This window comes from Stegostoma tigrinum, chromosome 3, assembly GCF_030684315.1.
Source record: "Stegostoma tigrinum isolate sSteTig4 chromosome 3, sSteTig4.hap1, whole genome shotgun sequence".
Lineage (NCBI taxonomy): Eukaryota > Metazoa > Chordata > Chondrichthyes > Orectolobiformes > Stegostomatidae > Stegostoma > Stegostoma tigrinum.
Window position 1 is genome coordinate 133,966,046 of NC_081356.1, and position 24,730 is coordinate 133,990,775.

At 43.2% G+C, this 24,730-nt stretch overlaps 1 protein-coding gene across 2 annotated transcripts in view; it reads right to left on the bottom strand.

Annotated features, from left to right (window-relative positions):
- The window catches only part of paip1 (poly(A) binding protein interacting protein 1), a 52,276-nt gene extending 48,132 nt beyond the window's left edge, over positions 1 to 4,144 (bottom strand). Inside the window, exon 1 of one of the 2 annotated variants that reach the window (XM_048527725.2) lies at positions 3,705 to 4,144. In XM_048527725.2, the coding sequence (XP_048383682.1) occupies positions 3,705 to 4,065 (361 nt within the window). In that variant the 5' untranslated portion in view covers positions 4,066 to 4,144. The remainder of the gene's footprint in view (positions 1 to 3,704) is intronic. The other variant, XM_048527724.2, reaches the window with a different exon arrangement.
- Between the last annotated feature and the right edge of the window lie 20,586 nt (positions 4,145 to 24,730).

Here is a 24,730-nt window from a genome sequence, read left to right on the forward strand (position 1 = left end):
AGCAGGCTATTGTGCAACAAGACCGGACTAATGACCTCAGTGAATGTACCACTCAGTAGCCCTAAAATTACTGAATTTAACATACAGTTTGAGAGAGCATTTGTGGGCCCAAGATGAGTATTTTAAAGTTTAAATAAGGCAATTATGAGGACATGACAGATGGCTGAACTAAGGAGACATGGTGAAAGGGGGAGGTGGAGGTCTGGTGGTCATGCTATTGGATCAGCAATCCAGCACCTCAGGTTATTGTTCTGGCAACATGGTTTGAATCCATACTTGAATATGAATTCAGTAAAAATCAGGACCAAAAGCGCTACCATTATGGCAAACATTGAATCATCAACAACTCCTAACTATCTTACAAATTGGAATAACAATTCACTCAAGGGCAATTGGGAATAGATAATAAATACCACCACAACCTGTAACTGCACAAGCCATGAATGAAAGGACAAAAAGTTGGGTGTCAGGTCAGAAAACAAGTCAAAGATTAACTGTAAAATTCATAAAGAGCTAACCATAAAAAACAAAGACAAAAAGAGAAAGTTACTCAGAAATATAAAACAGATAGAATTTCAATACATATTTTACAAAAGGGATAAAGTAAGATTGATTCTAAAGCAAGTTAATTATGGAAAATAAGGACACAACAAGTGTTGATCGGGTATTTTGCATATGTCCTCAATATAGAAGTGTTATTTCAGAAATACATGAAAATCTGGAAATAGAATGAATGGACGAACTCGAAAATTATAAATCACCAACCCAAGTAAAACGGCTTGAGCTGTGACATGAAAAGTCCCTCAATCTTTAGATTTGATTCAATTCGATTCATTATTGTTCCAGGTACCATGACAGTGAAAGTTTTTTGTGCTTTCCAGACAAATCATAACTTACTTAAAAACATCAGGATAATAGAACAGAATGCAGAATATTGTAGTTACAGCTACAAAGAAGGTGCAGAAAAGATCAACTCCAATGTAGGAGAGGTCCATTCATAAATCTGATCACAGCCAGGAAGAAGCTGATCCTATTGGGCTTCAGCCAATAGCTTCAAAGTAGTGGCTGTTGACAGTGGCATTGGTTTTAATTTTCAAAATTTCTTATATTCAGAGAATGCTCTGTTAGATTGGAGGATAGTGAATGGAACTCTTATTCAAAAAGGGAGACAGTCAGTGCAGGAATCTACAGTTAGTTTGACGTTTGAAATCATTGTTAAAGACATTATGGAAGCGTACTAAAAACGTTCAGGTTACTCAGGCACAGGTAACATACTTTTCTGAAAGAGATCACATTTAACTGACTTAGTAGAATTCTCTTAAGTACTATTAAGAGGAGAATAGATCTCTTGTACATAGATTTCTAGCAGGCTTCTGATGAGGCGTTACATCAAAGGTTATTGTGCAAAATGAAAGCTCATTGTATAGTGATAACACATTGGCGTGGATTGCAGATTGGCTAGCTAACAGTAAAGAGATGCGGAATTGTTGCCTTCTGGTTCGCAAGGTGCAATGCTTGGTGTGTCACACAGATCCATGCAGGGACCACAAGTGTTTACAATTTGTAAAAACGCTTGGCAAAAGGACAGAAAGTCTGATCACCAAATTTGCTGATAACACAAGGCAGAAAGGAGAATAGGTAGGAACAGAGAACAAGAATAGGCTTCAAAGAGATGCAGCTAGCTTAAGTGAGCAGGCAAAGATCTAGTAAACAGTGTCTTGCACAAGAATGCAAAAACATCAATTTTTACAGGAAGAACAAAAACAAAACACAGCATATTATCCAAATAGTGAGAGACTGCACAGCTTTGAGATGCAGAGGGATCTGGATGCCCTACTGAATTAATTGCAAAAGCTACAGATACAGCAGATAATTTGGAAAGCTGAAAGAACGTGATGATTTATTCAAAGTAAAATTGAATACAAATTGAGAAAGGTTACGCTTCATTTAAACAGGGCACTGGTAAAACTGCATCTGGAAAACAGTACACAGTATTGATCACACATAACAGGGAGTAGGGCTGGACGAACAAAGCAGGCTAAGCAGCAAAGGAACAGAAAAGCTAATGTTTTGGGCCTAGACCCAGTATTGATCACCTCACTTAAGGAAGGATGTAGTTCCAATGGAACCTGTTCAGAGAAGGCTCACTGCACTAAAACTGAAATTGGTGGGGTGTCCTATGAGAAAAAGATTGACAGGCAGGGCTTGTATCTGCTGGAAGTTTAGAAGAGTAACCCCACTGGAATGCAACATGTGACATCCCAATGGACTTTGACAGGGCAAAACTGCAAAGCATGCTTCCTCTAACAAGAGAATCAAGAATTGTGGGTCAAAGCCTAAAAATCAGGGGCTGCTTGTTAAAAACACAGACAAAGCATTTTCTTCTCTTGCAGAGAGTCATGAATCTTTGCAACACTCCTCACTTCAAATGGCAGTGGGAAAAGAGTTATTGAATATTTTTACAAGTAGTTAATCAAGTCTTGATACGTCAAAGGTTAGCAGAAGTAGACAGGAAGTTTAACTTTTGGGAAGCATTACAGTTGTCTGTTCTTCTCTCTCTTCACCCCCCCTCCCCCCAACCCCAAGGCTGTCAACAGGTTGAGGAGACAGCTCACTGTGGGCAATAAATGTTAATCTAGGCAGCAAGGCTCATACTCCAGAAACGAATTAAATCAAGGAGTATGGACTTCGAATTGGTTGAGGAACTGAAAGTAAAGCATATTGGCGAGCAGTCATTATCCAGAATGGAAAGCAGTATAAAATATATACACAAAATTTTGATTCTGCCAAAGTACAAGAAATTAATGAGACATAACTTACCCCTTGATTATATACAACCTGCCATCACTTAGGTATTAACAGGCCTGAATCCTTTGTGGATGTTCTGGATTCTCTACATTGTCTGAAATAAATCTACCTGAGCTTACTGCAATTTCTACAATCACGCTGATTTAGGATATTGTTAAATTGGAGAGGATTCAGAAAAGATTTACCAGGACATTGCCAAGACTGGAGCGTTTGAGTTACAAAGAAAGGTTGGATCTTTTTTCGTTGAGTGTAGGAAATGAAGGTGTGACCTTATAGAGGTTCATAACATCATAAGGGCATGGATAAGGTGAATAACAAAGATGTTGATCAGAGGCAGCTTGAGTTGGACATAAGCGTCTGTTTCCATGTTATATGGCTCTATATACATTCCCCTTTCAGCAATGTATTTCAATTCCCTACAATCTCTGCTGATTCAATGTATCTCGTTGATACGGACTACCCAGGCTCTCTAATCTCCAAGATCTGACACATTCCCAATACGGGTGTAATTGAACTGATTATCTTTATGGTCTAGATAACTCCATTATTACTGTACTTGAATTCAGCAAACTGTACTGATTCTTTCGATTCCCCAACAGCAATGTAATTGAACTCCCTGACACATCCAGAGTATATAGTTTGATAACAACGCACCCTGCACGCCGCACAGATTCTACACACTCTCCTGACATCGATGTAGACTTCCAGAGGTTTCCCTCATGTCAACGATTTTGTACCCCCACAAACCGCTCACAGACTTGCCCTGATAACAATGCAAGTGACTACCTCCAAGCTGAGAGCCTACACATTATCGGGGAGGTGAGGCCCCCGCAAATGCCCACTAAGTGCCACACATGACCTGCAGTCTGTGTTGATGGGCTGCTCGCCCCATTTACCTGAGTACTCAGCGGCAGGTGGGCTGCTCCGCGGCTGTCTCAGGGGCTCCTGCTGCTGGATACCGCTCTTCACGTGAACGCCGTTGCCCTGCACGATCGCCGCCCCGTTGGCGGCAGCGGCGGCGGCTCCAGGGCCGCTCCCAGCCGCAGGGCCGACTCCAGGCCCTGAGCCCGGGGCCGCGCACAGCCCGTTTTCCTGAGCACCGTCACCGTGGCCCTGGGCCCTAACTCCACCCGGGCCCGGGGCTTGCGGCCCTCCGGTGGTGGTGGCGCCACCACTACTGCTACCGCTGAAGCTCCGGCCCCGCCCACGGCCCGCTCCCGGGGCCCGGTCGAAAGCGGCGGGTTTGCCGCCCTCCATCGTCCGTAACCGTTCGCCGCTTCAGACCCCTCCCCTCCCCCCAAAACAACATTCACTTCCGGCGGAAGTCGCTCGCGAAGACCCTCACCCCGCATCCGGTTCAAAACAAAACAGCCGGAAGTGCGCAACAATCAGGTTAACTGCCGCCCCTTTGTTCGCCGCCAAAGAGCCCGAGAGCAAGAAGCGACCAGGACGAAGGCTGGATGGTCCTCCAATCGACCAGAAGGCCTTGGGAATAGGAGGAAGTCGGCCGTTCAACCCATCGATTCTGCTCCGCTGTTCAAAGTGATTATCACAGATTTGTTATAAAGGAACAAGAGAAAGCCATTCAGCCGATAAATGACAGCAGGCTTTAATTAGTTCACGATGGACAAGGTCAGAAAGCACATGACATCAGGTTATAGTCCGACAGGTTTATTTGAAAACATAATCTTTCAGAATGCTGGTCTGTCATCTGAAGTGGAGGGAGTTACAGGTACAGAATCTATAGACGGAGAGTTATTTACAACGTCATTCCAGGTGATTAAGAGTGTCAAGAAACAGGACAAATGAGTGTCAAATGGTGTGAGTAAAATGTTAACAGCTGAATAGCAAGTGCAAGGATGACCTATGACCTAAATGATTTAAGAAAAGAAATAATTTTAAAAAATGAAATAATTTCTGTGCCTGTGCGTTTTCCTCCACGTAGTCTGATGAAGGAGTAGTGCTACAAAAGCTTGTGATTTCAGATAAACGTGTTGGTCTATAACCTGGTATCGTGTGACTTCTGACTAATGAGATCATGGTTGATCTGATAATCATAAATCTGCTATGTACGAATAGGAATAGTCCATTTGGCCCGTCAAGCTTTTCTACAATGCAGTGATATCATCGTTTCTTTGTGGTCTCCTACCACATCACTGCCTTTGGCTCATATCTCTTAATAACTACGCTTCAGAAAAAAGTTAGCCATCTCAGATTTAAAGCTAACAATTGATCTAGCATCCACTGTTATTTGTGGAACAGAATTCCAAACCTGTGTGTAGCAATGCTTTCTAACATTCCTCCTGAATGATCGAACCCTGCTTCTAGAATCTCCAATTGGTGGGAATAGTATATCTTCATCTAACTTGTCTTTTAATATCTCGAAGACTTGAGTCAGATCACCCCATAACCTTCTAAATTCAAGAGAAGGAGGCTGATCTCATCAATAATATCATGGCACTCTGATCATCATAGAAGGAGGCCATTCAGCCCATGTTGCTTCCACCAGGGGGCCATTGTCTGACAATTAGGGCCAGGCAATTCAGGAGAGATTAGGAAGGACTTCTACACATAATGGCTGCTTGGCCTGCTGTGTTCATTGTTATCTTGGATTCTCCAGCATCTGTAGTTCCCATTATCTCTGATCACGTAATGGCTGATAGATGTTTGGAACTCCCAGCCACAAACGGCAGTGGATGCTGGATCAGTTATTAATTTAAATATGGAATTGATCATTTTTTTTGTTAAGCAGAAGTATTAAGGGTTTAAGCCACAGACCAGCAAAGGTCTCTTTGAATGGTGGAAGAGGCTCAGGAGCTGGACAGCTGACTCCAGTTCCTAGTTCCTTCGCGAAAAGACATTGCTGCAAAGACCCTCACCAATCATTACTTCATCACCATTAGGCCAACATTTAATCTTACATTTTTAAAAACTGAATTGGAATTTCATCTCTGCCTTGTTGGGATTCGAACCCATAATACTATCAAAGAAGATTCTGAAGAAGAGCTATATTGCACTTGAAACATTAACTCTCTTTCTCTCACTAATGATGATGCCAAATCTGGTGAGTTTGTCCAGCATGTTCTGTTTTTAATCCCCAGAACATTAGCCTGTGGTTCTGCATGACTAACCCACGACACCACTGTCTCCCTTAATGTAGGTTATTACACGTAAGCAACTCGTCCAGGTTATGTGAATAGGATCGATATTGTTACAGACACTCTGAGGAAGACATAGATATGACTTCTCATTCCCTTAAGATTTAAGATATCCAGCCCACAATCCTTGTGACATCACTCGAGTATGTACTACTTACTGCAAACTATAGTATTAACCCTTTCAGTCCCATAACAACCATGCTTTTATTTTGATTATTATTTTACATTTGCATTCATAATTATATTTACCACTACCCCATCTGCCTCAGGTCGCTGACTTTACAAAGTCAAGTGATCTATGGGTTTCATTATTCTCTCAGAGTGTGTTCTTTCCAGTATTAGAAAGTTGATAGTTGCTGCTGGAAGATTATTTTCTGTGACTTACTTCTTGACAATGAGGGGCTGGAGGGCATTTTGAACCAGAGAACCTTTTATCTCTTGGATTTCCTTGGTAGAGAACAGCTTCACCAGTGAAACAGGCAACTGCTTCTTTGACGCACCCTGTTTATGACCATGGTATGGAGATTGACAGTTAACTGCTAGGCTTTGTTAAATTTTGAACCATGAAAGTTGATTCTGTGTGATAAAGTCATTTCCCTCAGAAGTGAACCAGCAAATGGTGGTCACGTATTTTGTTGAATTGGAACAGACACAGTGCATTGTAGAGGTTCGTTCTAACTGCAAAGAGCAGGGCCCTGTGTATTAATATGTGTAACTGCCCGTCCACACAAACTTCATCTATTAACGCACAGCACTTAAGTATTTGTAGTGGTAGAATTTCCATGGCAACACCTCTACCAATCAGAGACTTCTTGCCAACTAATCACTGTTTGTTTTTCCTACAGTGCAAATTGTATTACAAAACAACCTTCTTTTGAACTGATGAGTGCAAGATGAAAATCTTTGACAAAATGCAATTTTTTTCACTCTTACTCAACTTCAGTGCTCTGGTCAATCTAACAAAGAAACAAAGAAACCTACAGCACAGGAACAGGCCCTTCGGCCCTCCAAGCCTGCGCCGATCAAGATCCTCTGTCTAACCTGTCATCTATTTTCTAACGGTCTGTGTCCATTTGCTCCCTGCCCATCCATGTACCTGTCCAAATATATCTTAAAAGACGCTAACGTGTCTGCGTCTACCACCTCCGCTGGCAACGCGTTCCAGGCACCCACCACCCTCTGTGTAAAGAACTTTCCTCGCATATCTCCCTTAAACTTTCCTCCTCTCACTTTGAACTCATGACCCCTAGTAATTGAGTCCCCCACTCTGGGAAAAAGCTTTTTGCTATCCACCCTGTCTATACCCCTCATCTACTTTCTGTCTACCCCAGATAACCCTTACCCTACCTGCTATCTTCTCAAAGACCTATCTGCCTCTGCTTTACCTGCCTCCTACTCTCCACCACTGTTATCAATATCTCTCTGTCTCACCTGTAAAGTAGCACTATTAAAGACAGGAGAGGTCATTGGATAACTATTCCCCTTTTTTCTTACCTCTCTGTTGGTTTGAGAAGTGTTTCAAACCTTTGAGTGTTGTCTTTTTAAGGAATAAATATGTCAGTTCAAGCCATAAGAAAGGAGAAAAATTTATTTTCAGAGAACCCAAAAAGGAAATGCAATGAAAAACCCACCTTCTCAAGCACACGCAGACACACATCCATTTAAGAAAAGATAAGTTCCAGTGATGAAACACGCACTTAGAATGCTAACAGAGTAGCACGAAATGCATCACAACATTTCAGACCATCCTCTAGAATGAAAAGGGCTGAAGGGCCCTCTCTCTCCGTAAAGGAGTAAATAATAAGACGTCATAAGGTGTAACCCCTGTTTAAGCTGGTTTCAGTTTCATGATGGCAGTTTTAGTTCACATAATGGGTTGGAGCTCAGGTGATTGGTATGCAGCTAATAGATGGGGGCTTGTAATGATTGATATGCCACCAATATCACAGTTATGATTAGCTTATTGAAAATCCCTGTTTGACATTCCATAACTCTTGGTGTTGACAGATTGGGCAGCCTTTTAATATCCTTTCAACACAACCCGTTAAAATGTCGAGGGCAGTAAATTTGCGCCTGGAAAATGGGTTTGTATTTTGAAGCAAATACATTACCTCTTTCCAACCAGAACCTACCTAGGTCACCTGACTATCCAGAAACCCATCAGGACAGAGGTCACAAGAATACCAAATCTCAAAAGGAAAATCTGTACTGCACTGAAAGAGATTGCTGAATGTTTAGCAAGTGAATTAAATTGCTGGAGTGTTGCTGTGAAGAATGTATCAGGGGACAGTTAACTTCAAGCTTTTGTTTAAATTGAAACCAGACACGTCAACTCATATTGAGTGAGACATTGCTATGAGCATGGCCCGGAGAATGGCTCCCCTGCTACCCCTCAAGCTTCTGTTGATTTGAGAAAGAGGTAATGTGTGGGCATGTCCCCGCTAAATAGGACAGGGCCAAATGTGTGAGTACAGGCTACTAACACAGCCAAATGAGCCACACTTTGAAAAATCATTCAGTATAAATTGTAATTCCCTTTTAGATTTGGTACTCTTGTGATTCTGTCCAGATCAGTGCAAGACAAAAATGACAGGGTGTTTCTTTTTGACAAAGTTAAAGTTTTGTACCAGCCAGCATCTATCTAAGGGACATGGAGTAATCCAAGCTGTTTTTTTTAAGAGTACCAAACCCAATTATGTTCTGCAGTATGACGGATCAGCACCTCCAGCAATGAGGAAACACAACAAGCCACAAGACAGACAGTGGTCCTGATACTGACCAGAAGGAACAAGCTTAACATGCTCAACACAACAAAAAAGAAGGCCCTGGAAGGACTGCAAAAGGACAAAAACATCATAATCATTCTAGCAGACAAAGGGCACATGACAGTAATTCTTAACCAACAAGACTGCATCACGAAAGCACAGATGCTATTAGCGGACACAAACACATACCAACAAGTGGAAACAGACCCAAAACCACAACTGGGAAACAAAATCATCTACATGCTAAAGAGACTCAAACAGACCAGACAAGTCGACAAAGTAGACGACCTAAAAAATTCAACCTGAAGGGACAAACATCCCCTGATTCTATCTAAAGTACACAAACTGGAAGTAGCCCTCAGATCTATAGTCTGTCTCCTCGACACACCAACACACAGGTTAGGCAAGGAATTACAAAGAAAACTAAAGCACCTCATCAATAACTCAACCCATTCAATCCACTCCACCCAGGAGTTCCTCCAAACCCTTAAAGACAGACGAACAGACGAGGATCAGTCAATGGGACCCTTTGACGTTACTGCCCTGTCCACATAGATCAACATACCTCTAGCAAAAGAAACACGAGCCACACTTCTGAATCAGCCAGACCCGAATGCACCATCTCCACAGAGAACATGCTGAAATTACTGGACCTATGCCTGACAACCCATGTTACCTTTAATGGCCAGATCTATGAACAATCAAAGGGACACCTATGGGATCGCCCATCTCGAGAATGATGACAGAAGCTATGATGCAGAGACTTCAAAGCATAGCCCTTCCACAGATCCAACCCAAACTGTGGATCCAATATATTGACGACACTTTTGTCATCATCAAATGAACTGAACTGGAAGAAACACACCAACTTATAAGTACATTTTCACGGAAGAAATAGAGCTTCAGAGATGAAGAAAAGAACAAACAGCTTCCATTCCTGGACATGATGGTAGAACATGGGCCCAACGGGGAATTCCTGACCAAAGTATACAGAAAGACCACACAATACAGATCAAGACCTAAATTTCAACAGTAACCACCTCAACATTCACAAATGGAGTTGCATGAAAACACTGTTCAAACAAGGCACAACACACTGCGGCAACCCAGAACTATGCCAAAATGAAGAAGAATATTTCCACCAACTATTTAGAGACAACAGATACCCAAACAGTTGGGTCTGACGATGCCTATCACACAAACAACAACAGGAAGATACAGTACTCCCTGACACACTTGTTACATTACCATACATTTAAACATATCTGAACTGACCACAAGACTCCTACAGCTGTAGGCACCAGAGTGGCACAAAAACCTACAGCAACCCTACGCCAACTGCTAACAAGAACCAAAAACCCCTTACTCACTATGGACAGAGTCAATGTGATGTTCAAGATTTCATGCAAGGACTGCAACAAGCATCGCATTGGACAGACAGGAAGGAAACTGGCTACAAAAATACAAGAACACCAACTAGCAGCAAAAAGACATGACCAATACTCAATCGTCTCCATACACACAGACAAGGAGGACCACCAGTTTGATTGGAACAACGTCAGGATCCTATGACAAACCAAACAGACACAAGCACTGGAATTCCAAGAGGCCGGGTTCTCTACCAAGATGGCCATCAATAAACACATAGAATTAGATCCTATATACACACCACTGCAAACAAAAATAGAAATGAGGTAATCAACTCCAATGGATCCCAGAGATTAAATACCAGGTGGGAAAACACAACAGCACCTCATCGGTGGCCGCACTAATGATGTTATATATCCCACTCTACCCTTCCTTTCATTACCGTAATGAAACATCTGTGAACTAATGAACCAGCTCAGTGAGCAAACTGACCACAATATTGTGGGTCATACAATTATATTGGGGATACCTAAGGGTGGAATATCCTGTATGGAGGCAAATAGAATCAGTACAGGAAGAGGTCACTCAAACCATAAGGACTGTGCCAACTGAATCAACTGGCTACCAATTTTAATCCCATTGACCAGCTCCTGGTCTGTATCCTTGCAGGTTCCAGTGTTTCAGGAGCAGATCCAGGTTCCTTTTCAATGAGTTGAAGGATTCTGCCTCCACCAGCAAACTGGGCAGCGAGTTCCAGACACCCACCACCCCCGGGGGGAAAGTGGTTTTTCCTCACGTCTCCACTAATCTTTTGACCAATCACCTTAACTCTGTAATAAAAGTACCGCGGATGCTGGAAATCTGGAATTCAAAAAGCAGTGCCCCATGGTAATTGACCTGTCTAGTGGACCAAACAAGTTTTCCCTGTTCACTCTGTACAAACCTCTCTTTATTTTTGTCACCTCTCAGTCTCCCCTGTTCTACGGAACAAAGCCAGAACCTAACAAATCTGTCTTCAGCTGAAATTTACAATTTACATTATAGATTCATAAAGTCATATATCCCACTCTACCCTTCCTATTCTTATACCAAACCAGATGCCTTTTAAATGTTCTAATTGTACCCACCTTCACCACTTCTTCTGGCAGCTCGTTCCATACACTCACTATCCTTTGCATGAAAAAATTGCCCCTTAGATCCCTTTCGTATCTTTCCCCTCTCACCTTAAACCTATGCCCCCTGGATTTGGACTCACCCTCCCTGGGAAAAAGACTTTGGCTATTTACCCTCTCCAAGCCCCTCATGATTTTATAAACCTCGATTGGGACTCCCCTCAGTCTCCATTGCTCCAGCGATAAAAGCTCCAGCCGATTCAGCCGCTTCTGTAACGCAATCCCTCCAGTCCTAGCAACATCTCTATTAATCTTTTCTGCAACACCTCAACTTTAACAACATCCTTCCTATAGAAGGTGACAGAGTTATATGCAGTATTCTAAAAGTGGCTCAGCAATGTCCTGCACGGCTGCTACATGACATCCCAACACCTATATTCAATGTTCTAACCAATGAAGACAAGCTTACCAAACACCATCTTCACCACCTGTCTACCTGCAAATCCACTTTCAAGGAACGACACACCTGCACACCTAAATCTTTGTTCAGCAACATTCCCCAGGCCATACCATTTACTCTTCAAGTCTTGCACTGGTTTGCCTTACCAAAATGCAATACCTCACATTTATCTAAATTAAACTCCATCTGCCATTTCTTGGCCCATTGGCTGATCTGATTAAGGTTCTGTTGTACTCTGAGATAATCTTCTTCACTGACCACTACGTCACCTGTTTTGGCGTCAGCTGCAAACTTACTAACCATTCCTTTCATAATCACATCCAAATCGTATCTATAAATGACAAAATGCGGTGTAGCTATTGCTGATCTTTGTGGCGCTCTGCTAGTCACAAGCCTCCAGGCCAAAAAGCAGCCTATTGACCCCACCCAAGGGGAGGAAATGACCAAATAGTGTTATCACTGGACTGTTAACCCAGAGACCCAGGTAAAGTACTGGGGACTCAGGTTCAAATCCCACCATGGCAGATAGTGGAATTTGAATTCAGCAAGAATTGAAGAGTAATGATGCTCGTGAAACCATTGCTGATTGTCAGGAAAACCCCATCCAGTTCACTCACATCCTGTAGGGAAGGAAACTGCCATCCTTACTCGTTCTGGCCTACATGTGACTATAGAACCACAGCAATGTGATTGACTCTCAACTGCTGCCTGGGCAATTAGGAACAGGCAATTGATGCTGGCCTAATTAGCAATGCCCTCATCCTCTGAATGGATAGTTTTAAAAACCCTCTGTCTCCTACCTACAAGCCCATTTTGTATCCAATTTCCAACTCCCCCTGGATCCCCTTAGTAACCAGTCTACCATGCAGAACCTTCTCGAACGCTTTGCTGAAGTCCATAAAGCCAACTTCCAATGTGCCTTCTTTGGTCTTCTTCGTCATCTCTTCAAAAAACTCAGTCAAGTTAGTGAAACATGATTTCCCATGAACTAAGCCATGTTGACAATCCCTAATCAGTCCTTGCCTTTCCAAATGTATTAAATCCTGTCTCTCAGAATCCCCTCCAGCAACTTATCCACCACAGACTTAAGGCTCACTGGGTTATAGTTAGGCAACATTGGCCAACCTCCAGTCTTCTGGCACATGACTTGTGGCTGTCGATGATACAAATATCTCAGCAAAAAGCCCTGCAATCTCTTTCCTGGCTTTCTGTAAAGTTCTGGGAAAGACGTGACCAGGCCCCCCAGTGATTTATCTGAAATAATGGGAACTGCAGATGCTGGAGAATCCAAGATAACAAAGTGTGAAGCTGGATGAACACAGCAGGCCAAGCAGCATCTCAGGAGCACAAAAACTGACGTCTCAGGCCTGGACCCTCCATCTACCTTTATATGTTTTAAGACCTTCGGCACCTCCTCTTCCCTAATATGGACACTTTTCAAGATTCACTATTTATTTCCCCAAATAGCCTAGCCTCCATGTCCTTTTCCACAGTAAATACTGACAAGAAATATTTCTTTAGGATATCATCCACCTCCTGTGGATCCACACATAAATGATTTTTAAGGTATCCTATTCTCTCCCTAGTAACTCTTTTGCCTTTAATGTGATTATAGAATTCTTATAAATTTGCTCTGTACTCTCTGAAGACAAGTTGAATTTTATTGCGCTTTCAGTCATTTTGAACTTGAAATGTTTTGTTGATCTACTTTGACACATTGTATGAATAAACATATTTTTATGAAAAATAGATGAGAACCACATCAAATGTGGATGAATCTGAAAAGGCTGGCCAAGGCAGTTCCTCACCACTTCCTCAAAAGTAATTAAGGATGGGCATCAAAACTGGTCTAGCCCACATCCTGTGAATGAATACACACCACACTGGAAGGAACTCCCCAGTCTCGGCTCTGTGCTTGCCTGAGCATCTGCTCAGAGGAGGAGTTTCTCCTTACAAGAACAGACAGAAAGAGGGAGATCCACCTGTATGAAGTGTTTCCTGAATTTCTCCAACTCCAGTCAGATTTCAGACAATAAAAACTAAGTGCTGCTGCAGGTCTGCACTGACTGCATTTGCAATGTCTCTTGACAGCGAACATTAACAACCTTGCAGTAAATGTACAGATGGTGTCACCAGTGTGCAAGCACCACTAACATTGTCAGCCTGTGATTCATCCATATGCTGAGTCACCTCAAGGCAAAGGACAAATAAATAGTGAGATCATTCACAATATCTGTAGACCTTCCAGAGGGTTATCAGAGTGATCAGGTGAAGAAGGATGAGCACCTGTGATTCACATCAAAGATTCACATCAATTTAAGGAGTTTTTAAGAATTAATCATTGCTGTAATGTCAGACACATGGTAGCCAATTTGCACACAGCAAGATTCCACAACCAGCAAAATGATAATGACCAGGTTATCACTTTTTGTGGTGCTTGTGGGGTCAGAAATATCGACGAGGACACCAGGAGGATATCCCCGTCTCTTAGAATCATACAGTATGTAATCAGGCCCTTCGGCTCACCATGTCTACACTGACCAACAAACACCAACTACACCAACTTCAAGGATGAACTATACGGTAAATGGAAAAGCCCTGGGGAAAACTAATGCACAGAGAGATCTGGGTGTTCAGGTCCATCGTTCCATGAAGGTGACAACGCAGGTCAATAGGGTGGTCAAGAAGGCATATGGCATGCTTTCCTTCATCGGACGGGGTATTGAGTACAAGAGTTGGCAGGTCATGTTGCAGTTGTGTAGGACTTCGTTTCGACCACATTTGGAGTACTGTGTACAGTTCTGGTCACCACATTACCAAAAGGATGTGGATGCTTTGGAGAGGGTGCAGAGGAGGTTCACCAGGATGTTGCCTGATGTGGAGGGTGCTAGCTATGAAGAGTGGTTTAGTCGATTAGGATTATTTACATCATGAAAGATAGAGGTTGAGGGGGGACCTGATTGAGGTCTACAAAATCATGAGAGGTATAGACAGGGTGGATAGCAAGAAGCTTTTTCCCACGGTGGGAGGCTCAATTACTAAGGGTCACAATTTCAAGGTGAGAGGGGAAACATTTAAGAGAGATATGCGTGGAAAGTTCTTTACGCAGAGGGTGGTGGGTGGCTGGAATGTGTTGCCAAGGGAGGTGGTAGAGGCAGACACGACAGCGTCTTTTAAGATGTATCTAGACAAATACATGAATAGTCAGGGAGCAGAGGGATACAGATCCTGGAAAATAGGCGACAGGTTTGCATAGAGATTCTGGATCGACGCAGGCTACGAGGGCCAAAGGGCCTGTTTCTGTGCTGTAATTTTCTTTGTTCTTTGTGCACCAATCCCATTTACCTGCATTTCATCCATAGCCTTTTGTGCCCTGGCATTTTAAGTGCTCATCCAGATGCTTCTTAAATGTTATACGAGTACCTGCCTCCACCACCCTCTCAAGTGCAGGCCTACTCCTTCTTGGAGATTCTGTGTTTCTAAATTGCAGCCTTGTCAAAGCAGCAACCCCGCCCACACTGAAAACAAAAACTGCTGGGGGTCACAGTGAGTCAGGCAGCATTCATTGAGAGAGAGCAAGGTAATGTTTCGGGCCTAAATGACTCCAGCTTGAAACTCATTCCATCATCATTTCCTTTTCTCAGCTTCAGGAATCCAGTCTCAGAATAAACCCTAAAGGGTCTCACACAGCTAGATTGACAATCATTCCTTTCTGATTACATATTACCCAGTCTAGGATGTCCTGTCCTCTAGTTGTTCCTCGACTGAAAACTGTCCCGTATACACTCCAGGAAGTCCTCCGCAAGTTAATGTACAGCTATACCATTATTCCTTGAATCTCTCATTTCCCGTTTAATGTGTTCCCCAACCTTACCACAACAGTTTGGGGGTCAATATGTAACTCCCACTATCATTTTCTGTCCGTTGCTGTTTATGAGCTTGACCTGTACAAATTCCATTTCACCGCAGCTAATACATTCCTCACTTGTGTTAATGGCCTCTTTAATCAGCAATGCTACCCCAAAATCTGTTTTTTTTGTCCATCCTTCCTAACAACTGAATACCCTGGATATTCAGTCCCTATCCCTGGTCACCCTGCAGCCACGTCTCTGTAATCCCAAATTTATGATATCCGTTTGTATCTATTTGTGTGACTAATTCATATACTTTTTTGCTAATGTTCCATGCACTAAGGCACAAGGCCTTAAGGCTGGTATTTTAACCATTCTTTGAGCTGGTGTATTATTTTGCACTGTTTTGATTCTTCCTTGATTTTTTTTGCCATCACTTTTCCTACTCCCCATTCCAACTTCTGTTTTTGTCCCTGTTTCCCTCTCTACTGTCTCTCTGTTTAGTTTTCCATCCTCTTGCCGTTTTAATTTAAACCTTCCCCATCTGCACTAGCAAATGATTCCCCAGTCCATCAGTTCCATTCCTGCCACAAGTGTTCAAGGTAAGGCTATTCAGAGCCCTGTACAGTTTGATCATGATCTTGTATGAATTATATTCAACTCACAGTCAATTCCTCTGAAGCTGCTGCTAGTTTGACTGAAAAAGAAAGGAAATAACAATCAAGGAAAGGATTGTCATGGCCAGGATGGAGCTGTGACAGCAAACTATGAGTACATGGAAAACTAATTCGCCAAACAGGAATAAGGGTAGACACGCCAAAAAGCATTCAAAACTCAGCAAGTGACAATTGTTTAAACACTTGATGAGAAGCATGCTAGACTGCCGTCATGTGGTCCCACCTTCAGTGTGATCCTGTCACTTGAAATTTTCCAGGACATTAACACTGGTAACCTGAACTCAGCAGGCTTAAGGACAGTGTGAGGTACATTAAAAACTGTATTGGGAACTTTGTAACTGGTCTCAATTTTAAGCGCCCACACCCACTGATCAAAAAGGAGTTGCTTCAGCCATTCAATTCTGTGTATGTCTGATCGGGCAGAATTTCAGTTGGTATATTTCTGGCATGAACTGGTGCGCAAATGTTCCCTTTTGTGACCGTCAAAGCCGGTTGTACTTTCATTGGGTGAGAGGGAGTAAACTTTGTGAGTGTTTCCTGTCAATTCACTTCACAACACCAGAGTCATTGATTCATACAGCACGGAAAAGGCCTTTCGATCCATCGACTCTGCACTGACAACAACTACCGTTAAAGGCACACTAATCCCAATTTCCTGCATTTGTCCCATATCCTTGAATGTTATGACTTTTGAAATGCTCATCAATTTTTTTTTAAAGATTATAAGTTTTCTAGCCTCCACTACATGACCAGGCAGTGAATTCCAGGTTCCAACCACCTGCTGAGTGAAAAGGTTTTTCTTAAATCCCCTCTGAATCTCCTGTCCCTTTCCCAAAAACAATGCCCCTTCATGATTGACCCCACAACCAAGGGGTATAGTTATAGTCTATCCAATCTGTACCCACCCCTCATAATCGTACCCCTCAGTCATGTCCCCAATAGATTTTGCTGCTCTAAAGAAAACAGTCCAAGCTTAGAGAGTCTTTCCTTATGGCTCCATTTCGCCATCCCAAGCAACATTCTGGTGAACCTCCTCTGTACCCCCTCTAATACTAACACATCCTTCCTGTAGTGAGGTGACCGGATCCACACATACTACTCCAGCTGCGGCCTGACCAATGCTCTGTACAACTCCAATATCGTCTCTGAGCTCTTGAACCTGATGCCATGACTGATGACAGCAAGTGTCCCATATCCCTTGGTGGAGCCCAAACTGGCAGATTGCCTGAAGAAAAATACAAACAGCATTCTTAATACTTCTGAAAACAAAACTGCTGTATCGTGTCAGCCTCCACCACTTCTTCTGGCAGCTCATTCCATTCACACACCACCCTCTGTGTGAAAAAGGTACCCCTTAGGTCCCTTTTAAATCTTGCCCCTCTCACCGTAAACCTAATCCCCTCTAGTTTTGGAGTCCCCTACCACAGGGAAAAGACCTTGACTATTCACTCAATCCACAGCCTTCATGATGTTTTAACCTTATACAAAGTCACCCCTTGGTCTTAATAACCAAGCAGGTTTACTAATGGGATTTGTACAGTGTTAGCTCCTCCCCTGGAAGTTCCTTTATTACTGACAGAGTTTATCAGTTAATCCTTTCAGGTACTAACTGCCTCATACTACACTATCAGGAGGAGGTCATTTGGCCCATTGCATTGGGTGTATTACCCAGTGCCAATCTCCTGTCTTTTCCCCAAAGCCTTGTATACCATTTCTATCTAAATAACCATTCAACAACCTCATGGCTGCCTCAGTTGAACCTGAATTTCCAAACAGTGCATTCCATTTCTGAACAATTCACTACATGAGGAAAACATTTTCTCAGAGAACCCTTGCTTCATTTGTGTCATGGCTCTAAATCTGTGCCTTTTGATTCTTGTGTCTTTTACAAGTGGAAACTGCTACGAACTCGATTCTGAATATTTGTTTCTCAACATTTCCCCACCAGCCAAGTTAAATTAGCTGATTGTAATTGCTGTAATTATTCTTATAATCTTTGTTGAACAAGGCTGTATTGTTGCCAATTCTCCAGTTTCCTGGAACCTCCCCAAAGCTCAAGGGAGATTGAACCCATTGTTAAGATGATGGGTGTGAACCCTGAAATCCTGTGATCATGCTTAAATCTGAATTCCAAAGAGTGTTTTATGAAAGGATGCTGATACAGCAAAACCATGCAATGAATGTAAACTCAATGATTGGAGAGAATGACTGATGGAATGTTAGACCTAAAGTGTTGAAGAATCTTCAAAGAAACTGGACACGATCTCCTTTGACTATGAAGATTACAAGCAGCTAACAGCACCCTGCAAATCAACAAGCTGCCCCTCTGCAGGCCTAAATTGCAGGCACATTTAGTATTTCATCCTTCAGAGAATATACAGACCAGAGAATGAAAAGCTAATTTCAACTCAACCGGTATGTGCTGGTGGGACTGAAAGGCACAACTTCTGTTCCAGTCTCTTAAGAGAAGCAACTGGTTCAATTATCACTGACTGTAGTAAAAGGCTCAGGTCCAAGCTTGATGGAGGGAAATTGGTTGAGAAAGATTCATCTCGATTGGTTCAACATTTTTTGATCAGTAAATGTCAAGTCCTAATTAAATACCCAGGAAAGTCTAGGGACTATCAAAGGGGCTAAGGCCACCCTGCATGTTGACCAGGAAGCAATCCCATGATACTTCAAAGTCTGCCCACTGCCTTAATGGCAAAGGTGGAAGCAGAAAACAGGAGACTGGAAAACAAAGGAATCATCAAACCAAGATAACAAAGTGTGGGGCTGGATGAACACAGCAGGCCAAGCAGCATCTCAGGAGCACAAAAGCTGACGTTTCGGGGCCTAGACCCTTCATCAGAGCTTTTGTGCTCCTAAGATGCTGCTTGGCCTGTTGTGTTCTTCCAGCCCAACACTTTGTTATAGAACATAGAACATAGAACATAGAACAGTACAGCACAGAACAGGCCCTTCAGCCCAAAATGTTGTGCCGACCATTGATCCTCATGTATGCACCCTCAAATTTCTGTGACCATATGCATGTCCAGCAGTCTCTTAAATGTCCCCAATGACCTTGCTTTCACAACTGCTGGTGGCAACGCATTCCATGCTCTCACAACTCTCTGTGTAAAGAACCCGCCTCTGACATCCCCTCTATACTTTCCTCCAACCAGCTTAAAACTATGACCAATCGTGTTAGTCATTTCTGCCCTGGGAAATAGTCTCTGGCTATCAACTCTATCTATGCCTCTCATTATCTTGTATACCTCAATTAGGTCCCCTCTCCTCCTCCTTTTCTCCAACGAAAAGAGTCCGAGCTCAGTCAACCTCTCTTCATAAGATAAGTCCTCCAGTTCAGGCAGCATCTTGGTAAACCTCTTCTGAACCCTCTCCAAAGCATCCACGTCTTTCCTATAATAGGGCGACCAGAACTGGATGCAGTATTCCAAGTGCAGTCTAACCAAAGTTTTATAGAGCTGCATCAAGATCTCATGACTCTTAAACTCAATCCCCCTGTTAATGAAAGCCAAAACACCGTATGCTTTCTTAACAACCCTGTCCACTTGGGTGGCCATTTTAAGGGATCTATGTATCTGCACACCAAGATCCCTCTGTTCCTCCACACTGCCAAGAATCCTATCCTTAATCCTGTACTCAGCTTTCAAATTCGACCTTCCAAAATGCATCACGTCGCATTTATCCAGGTTGAACTCCATCTGCCACCTCTCAGCCCATCTCTGCATCCTGTCAATGTCCTGCTGCAGCCTACAACAGCCCTCTAAACTGTCAACGACACCTCCGACCTTTGTGTCGTCTGCAAATTTGCTGACCCATCCTTCAATCCCCTCATCCAAGTCATGAATAAAAATTACAAACAGTAGAGGCCCAAGGGCAGAGCCCTGTGGAACACCACTCACCACTGACTTCCAGGCAGAATATTTTCCTTCTACTACCACTTGCTGTCTTCTGTTGGCCAGCCAATTCTGTATCCAGACAGCTAAGTTCCCCTGTATCCCATTCCTCCTGACCTTCTGAATGAGCCTACCATGGGGAACCTTATCAAATGCCTTACTGAAGTCCATATACACCACATCCACAGCTCGATCCTCATCAACTTTTCTAGTCACATCCTCAAAGAAGTCGATAAGGTTTCTGAGGCATGACCTGCCCCTCACAAAGCTGTGTTGACTGCATTTAATCAAGCCATGCTCTTCCAGATGGTCATAAATCCTAACCCTTAGAATCCTTTCTAACACCTTGCAGACGACAGACGTGAGACTTACTGGTCTGTAATTGCCGGGGATTTCCCTATTTCCTTTCTTGAAGAGAGGAATTACATTTGCCTCTCTCCAGTCCTCAGGTATGACTCCAGTGGAGAGCGAGGATGCAAAGATCTTCGCGAGTGGCGACGCAATTGCATTTCTTGTTTCCCAAAGCAGCCGAGGACAAATCTGGTCCGGGCCTGGCGACTTGTCAATCTTAAGGTTTGACAAAATTTTCAGCACATCAGCTTCCTCTACCTCTATACATTTCAGCATGCACACCTGCTCTTCAAAGGTTTCATTCACTACAAAGTTCGTTTCTTTTGTAAAGACAGAAGCAAAAAACTCATTGAGGGCTTCCCCTACCTCCTCAGACTCCACACACAAGTTCCCTATGCTATCCCTGATCGGCCCTACTCTTTCTTTGACCATTCTCTTATTCCTCACATAAGTGTAAAATGCCTTTGTGTTCTCCCTAATCCGTTCTGTCAAGCCTTTCTCGTGCCCCCTCCTGGCTCTCCTCAGACCATTTTTGAGCTCTTTCCTCGCCTGCCTGTAAAGCTCTAGAGCTGAGCTTGACCCTAGCTTCCTCCACCTTATGTAAGCTACCTTCTTCCTTTTGACGAGAAGCTCCACCGCTCTCGTCATCCAAGGTTCCTTTATCTTACCCCTTCTTGCCAGTCTCAGAGGAACATATTTATTCATCACTTGCAACAACTGTTTCCTAAACAATCTCCACATGTCTATAGTGCCTTTACCATAGAACAATTGCTCCCAGTCCATGCTTCCTAACTCATGTCTAATCGCATCATAGTTTCCTCTTCCCCAATTAAATATCTTCCCATTTTGCCTAATCCTCTCCTTCTCCATAGCTATGTAGAATGTGAGGCAGTTATGGTCACTATCACCAAAATGCTCTCCCACCACAAGATCTGATACCTGCCCTGGCTCGTTTCCGAGCACCAAGTCTAGAATGGCCTCTCCCCTCGTCGGATTGTTAACGTACTGAGTTAGGAAACCCTCCTGAACACACCTTACAATAACAGCTCCATTCAAATCTTCTGCTCGAAGAAGGTTCCAATCAATATTGGGAAAGTTAAAGTCACCCATTACAACAACCCTACTACGTCCGCACTTTTCCAAAATCTGCCGACCTATGCTTTCTTCAATCTCCCTGCTGCTATTGGGGGGCCTGTAGTAAACCCCTAACGAGGTGACTACTCCCTTGCTGTTCCTAATTTCCACCCATACTGACTCGGTAGGCAGATCTTCCTCGACAATGGAAGCTTCTGTAGCTGTGATACCCTCTCTGATTGGATTCTCCGGCATCTGCAGTTCCCATTATCTCTAATCATCAAACCAGCCCAGTTTGCAGAATGGGCAGCACCGTTTGTACCAATTAAGAAGCCCAATGGGTCAGTTCACTTTTGTGGGGATTTCAAACACATGGTAAACCACTTTTCACAGCTGGGTAAATGCCCAATCCCTCGAATCGAGGATTTATAGGCAAACCTGCAAGGGGCCTGTCCTTCACGAAGCTGGACGTGAGCCACGCATACTTGCAATTGCAGTTAGTTAAGGATTCCCAGAAGTATGCTACAATAAATATTCATAAGGGCCTGTACCAATAGACGAGACTACGTCAAAAACAGAAGTTGCTGGAAAAGCTCAGCAGGTCTGGCAGCATCCTGAGGAAGGGTCGCCGACCCAAAACCTTAACTCTGATTTTTTCTTCACAGTTGCTGGCAGACCTCCTGAGCTTTTCCAGTAACTTTGTTTTTGTTCCTGATTCACAGCGATTGCAGTTCTTTTGTTTTTATACGAGACAGCCATTTGGGGCATCATCAGACTGTGCAATTTTTCAGTGGATGATGGAGAACATTTTACAAGGCCTATCCCATGTTGCCATTTATCTGGATGACATTCTAATAACAGGAAAGACCAATTAGGAGCACTTAGAGAATTTGGACATAGTCCTGAGACATTTCTCCTGGGCAGGCTTACACCTTAGAGGGGAGAAATGTGTTTTTTGAGTGCTCCAAGTGACCTACTTGGGCTACAGAGTTGCTCAACCAGGTTACATCCATTGGAAGATAAAGTGAGGGCGATCAAAGGTGCCCCGGCTCCTATGCCTGTACTGGAGTTTAGGTCTTTCCTCAGGCTGATGAATTATTACAGAAAGTTCTTACTTAACCTGGCCTACTTCCTGGCACCTTTGCATCAATTCTTAAAGAAAGCCCAGCCTTGGAAATGTTCTCATAGCCAAACTATATTTGTCTAGGAAGTGAAGAAACACCTATCATCCTCTAAGATATTTGCACACTATGATCCCAAGCGAGACGCGATATTGATATATGATGCCTCCCTGTATGGCATCAGGGTAGTGTTAGCTCATAGGTGGCCCAGTAGAGAGGAATGCCCAGTCATGTATGGTTCTAGGGCTTTGGCGAATGCACAGCTTAAATATACCAAATAAAGAAGAACATTTTGGCGGTCACATTTGGCATCAAGGAGTTCCGCCAATACCTTTATGGATGTAAGTTTGTAACAATAACGGACCGCAAACCCTGCTAGGTCAATTTAAAGAGGACAAGGCAGTATTGTCCACAGCATCAGTGGTTGGCTCTAACACTCAGTGCGTATGATTACAAGTTGGAACACCATGCAGGAGGTCAAGTTGTAAATGTGGATGCACTGAGCTGCCTCCTGCTGGCAGATACACCACCCGTGGTGCTGCCACTGGAACAGTCTGTAATGATTTAAATTTTCTGGACACACTCCCAGTCACAGTTGACTATGTCAGACTTTGGACACAGAAAGATCCCATCCTGGCTAAACTGGAACTGCTGGTGGTGATGGGGGAAAGCAAAGGGCCGTCACAACCAGAATTGAAACCTTTTTTGGACCCAGAGAGTGACAAGAATCACAGAAGAGGGCAGCATATTATAATGGGGAACAAGAGCGATTGTCCTGAGCAAAAGTACTGATACTGACTGACCTCTCCAAGTGTAAACAAAGGGTGACTTGGCTATGGGATACCAGCCTCTGTGGAGTTATTTCAGTTGTGTTACTAATTCTTCTTGCATCTAATTATCAATAAACCCACATTTTGCCAACACAAGAAAGCATAGTTAAATTGGCTGTTTGCAAATGCGGATCAGTGCTAGGGCCATAATTATTTACAATTACAAACTGATAGCTAGGATGAGGACAGTGAATTTACTACAGCAAAGTTTTCAATGGTACAAAAATAGGTGGGAAGGCAAGTAGTGAGAATGATGCAAAGAGTTAGCAGGGAGATAAGGACAAGATAAGCAAGTTGGTAAAAACCCGACAGATGAAATATGCTGTGGGGAAATGGGAGGTTATGCACATTTGTGGGCAGATTGGAGGAGTTGAATATTAATTAAATGGAAAAAGAATGTAGAAAAATACAGAACATAGGGATCTGACCGTCATTGTCTCCAATAAATGAGAATCTAAACACTGCCTTTGATATTCAATTGCATTAGCATCAAGGAGTCCCTCACTTTCAATATCTTGGGTATAGCTATTGACCAGAAACTCAACTGTACTTGCCACAAAACACGGTGGCCATAAAAGCAGGTCAGAGGCTAGGAATACAGCGGCACGTAACTTACCTCCTGACTCCCCACAGACTGTCCCCCACGAACAAGGCATGCATCAGGAGTGCGATGAAATACTTCCCAATTGCCTGAATGGGTAGAGCTCCAAACACAATCAGGAAGCTTGACACCATCCAGGACAGAGTAGACGGATTGATTGGCACCAGATCCACAAATATCCACTTCCTCCATCCGTCAATGCTCAGTAGAGGCAGTATGTACCATCCACAAGATGCACCGCAGAAATTCACCAAATTCAGACAGCACCTTGAAAACCCACAACCATTTTCACCTAGAAGGACAAGGACAGCAAATACAGAAACACCACCCCCTGCAAGTTCCCTTCCAAGCCAGTCACCATCCTGCCTTGGAAATATGTAGCTGTTCCTTCACACATCAGGAGTGTGATGGAATAATCCCCAGTTGCCTGGATGGTTGCAGCACCAACAACACTCAAGAAGCTTGACACCTTCAGGAAAAAAACAACCTATTTGATTGGTACCAGATCCACAAACATCCACTTCCTTCATACTGACGTTTAAGAGCAGCACTATATAGCATCTACAAGATGCACTGCAAAAATTTACCAAAACTCCTGGGACAGCACCTTTCAAACTTATGACAACTTCTAACTAAGAGGACAGGGGCAACA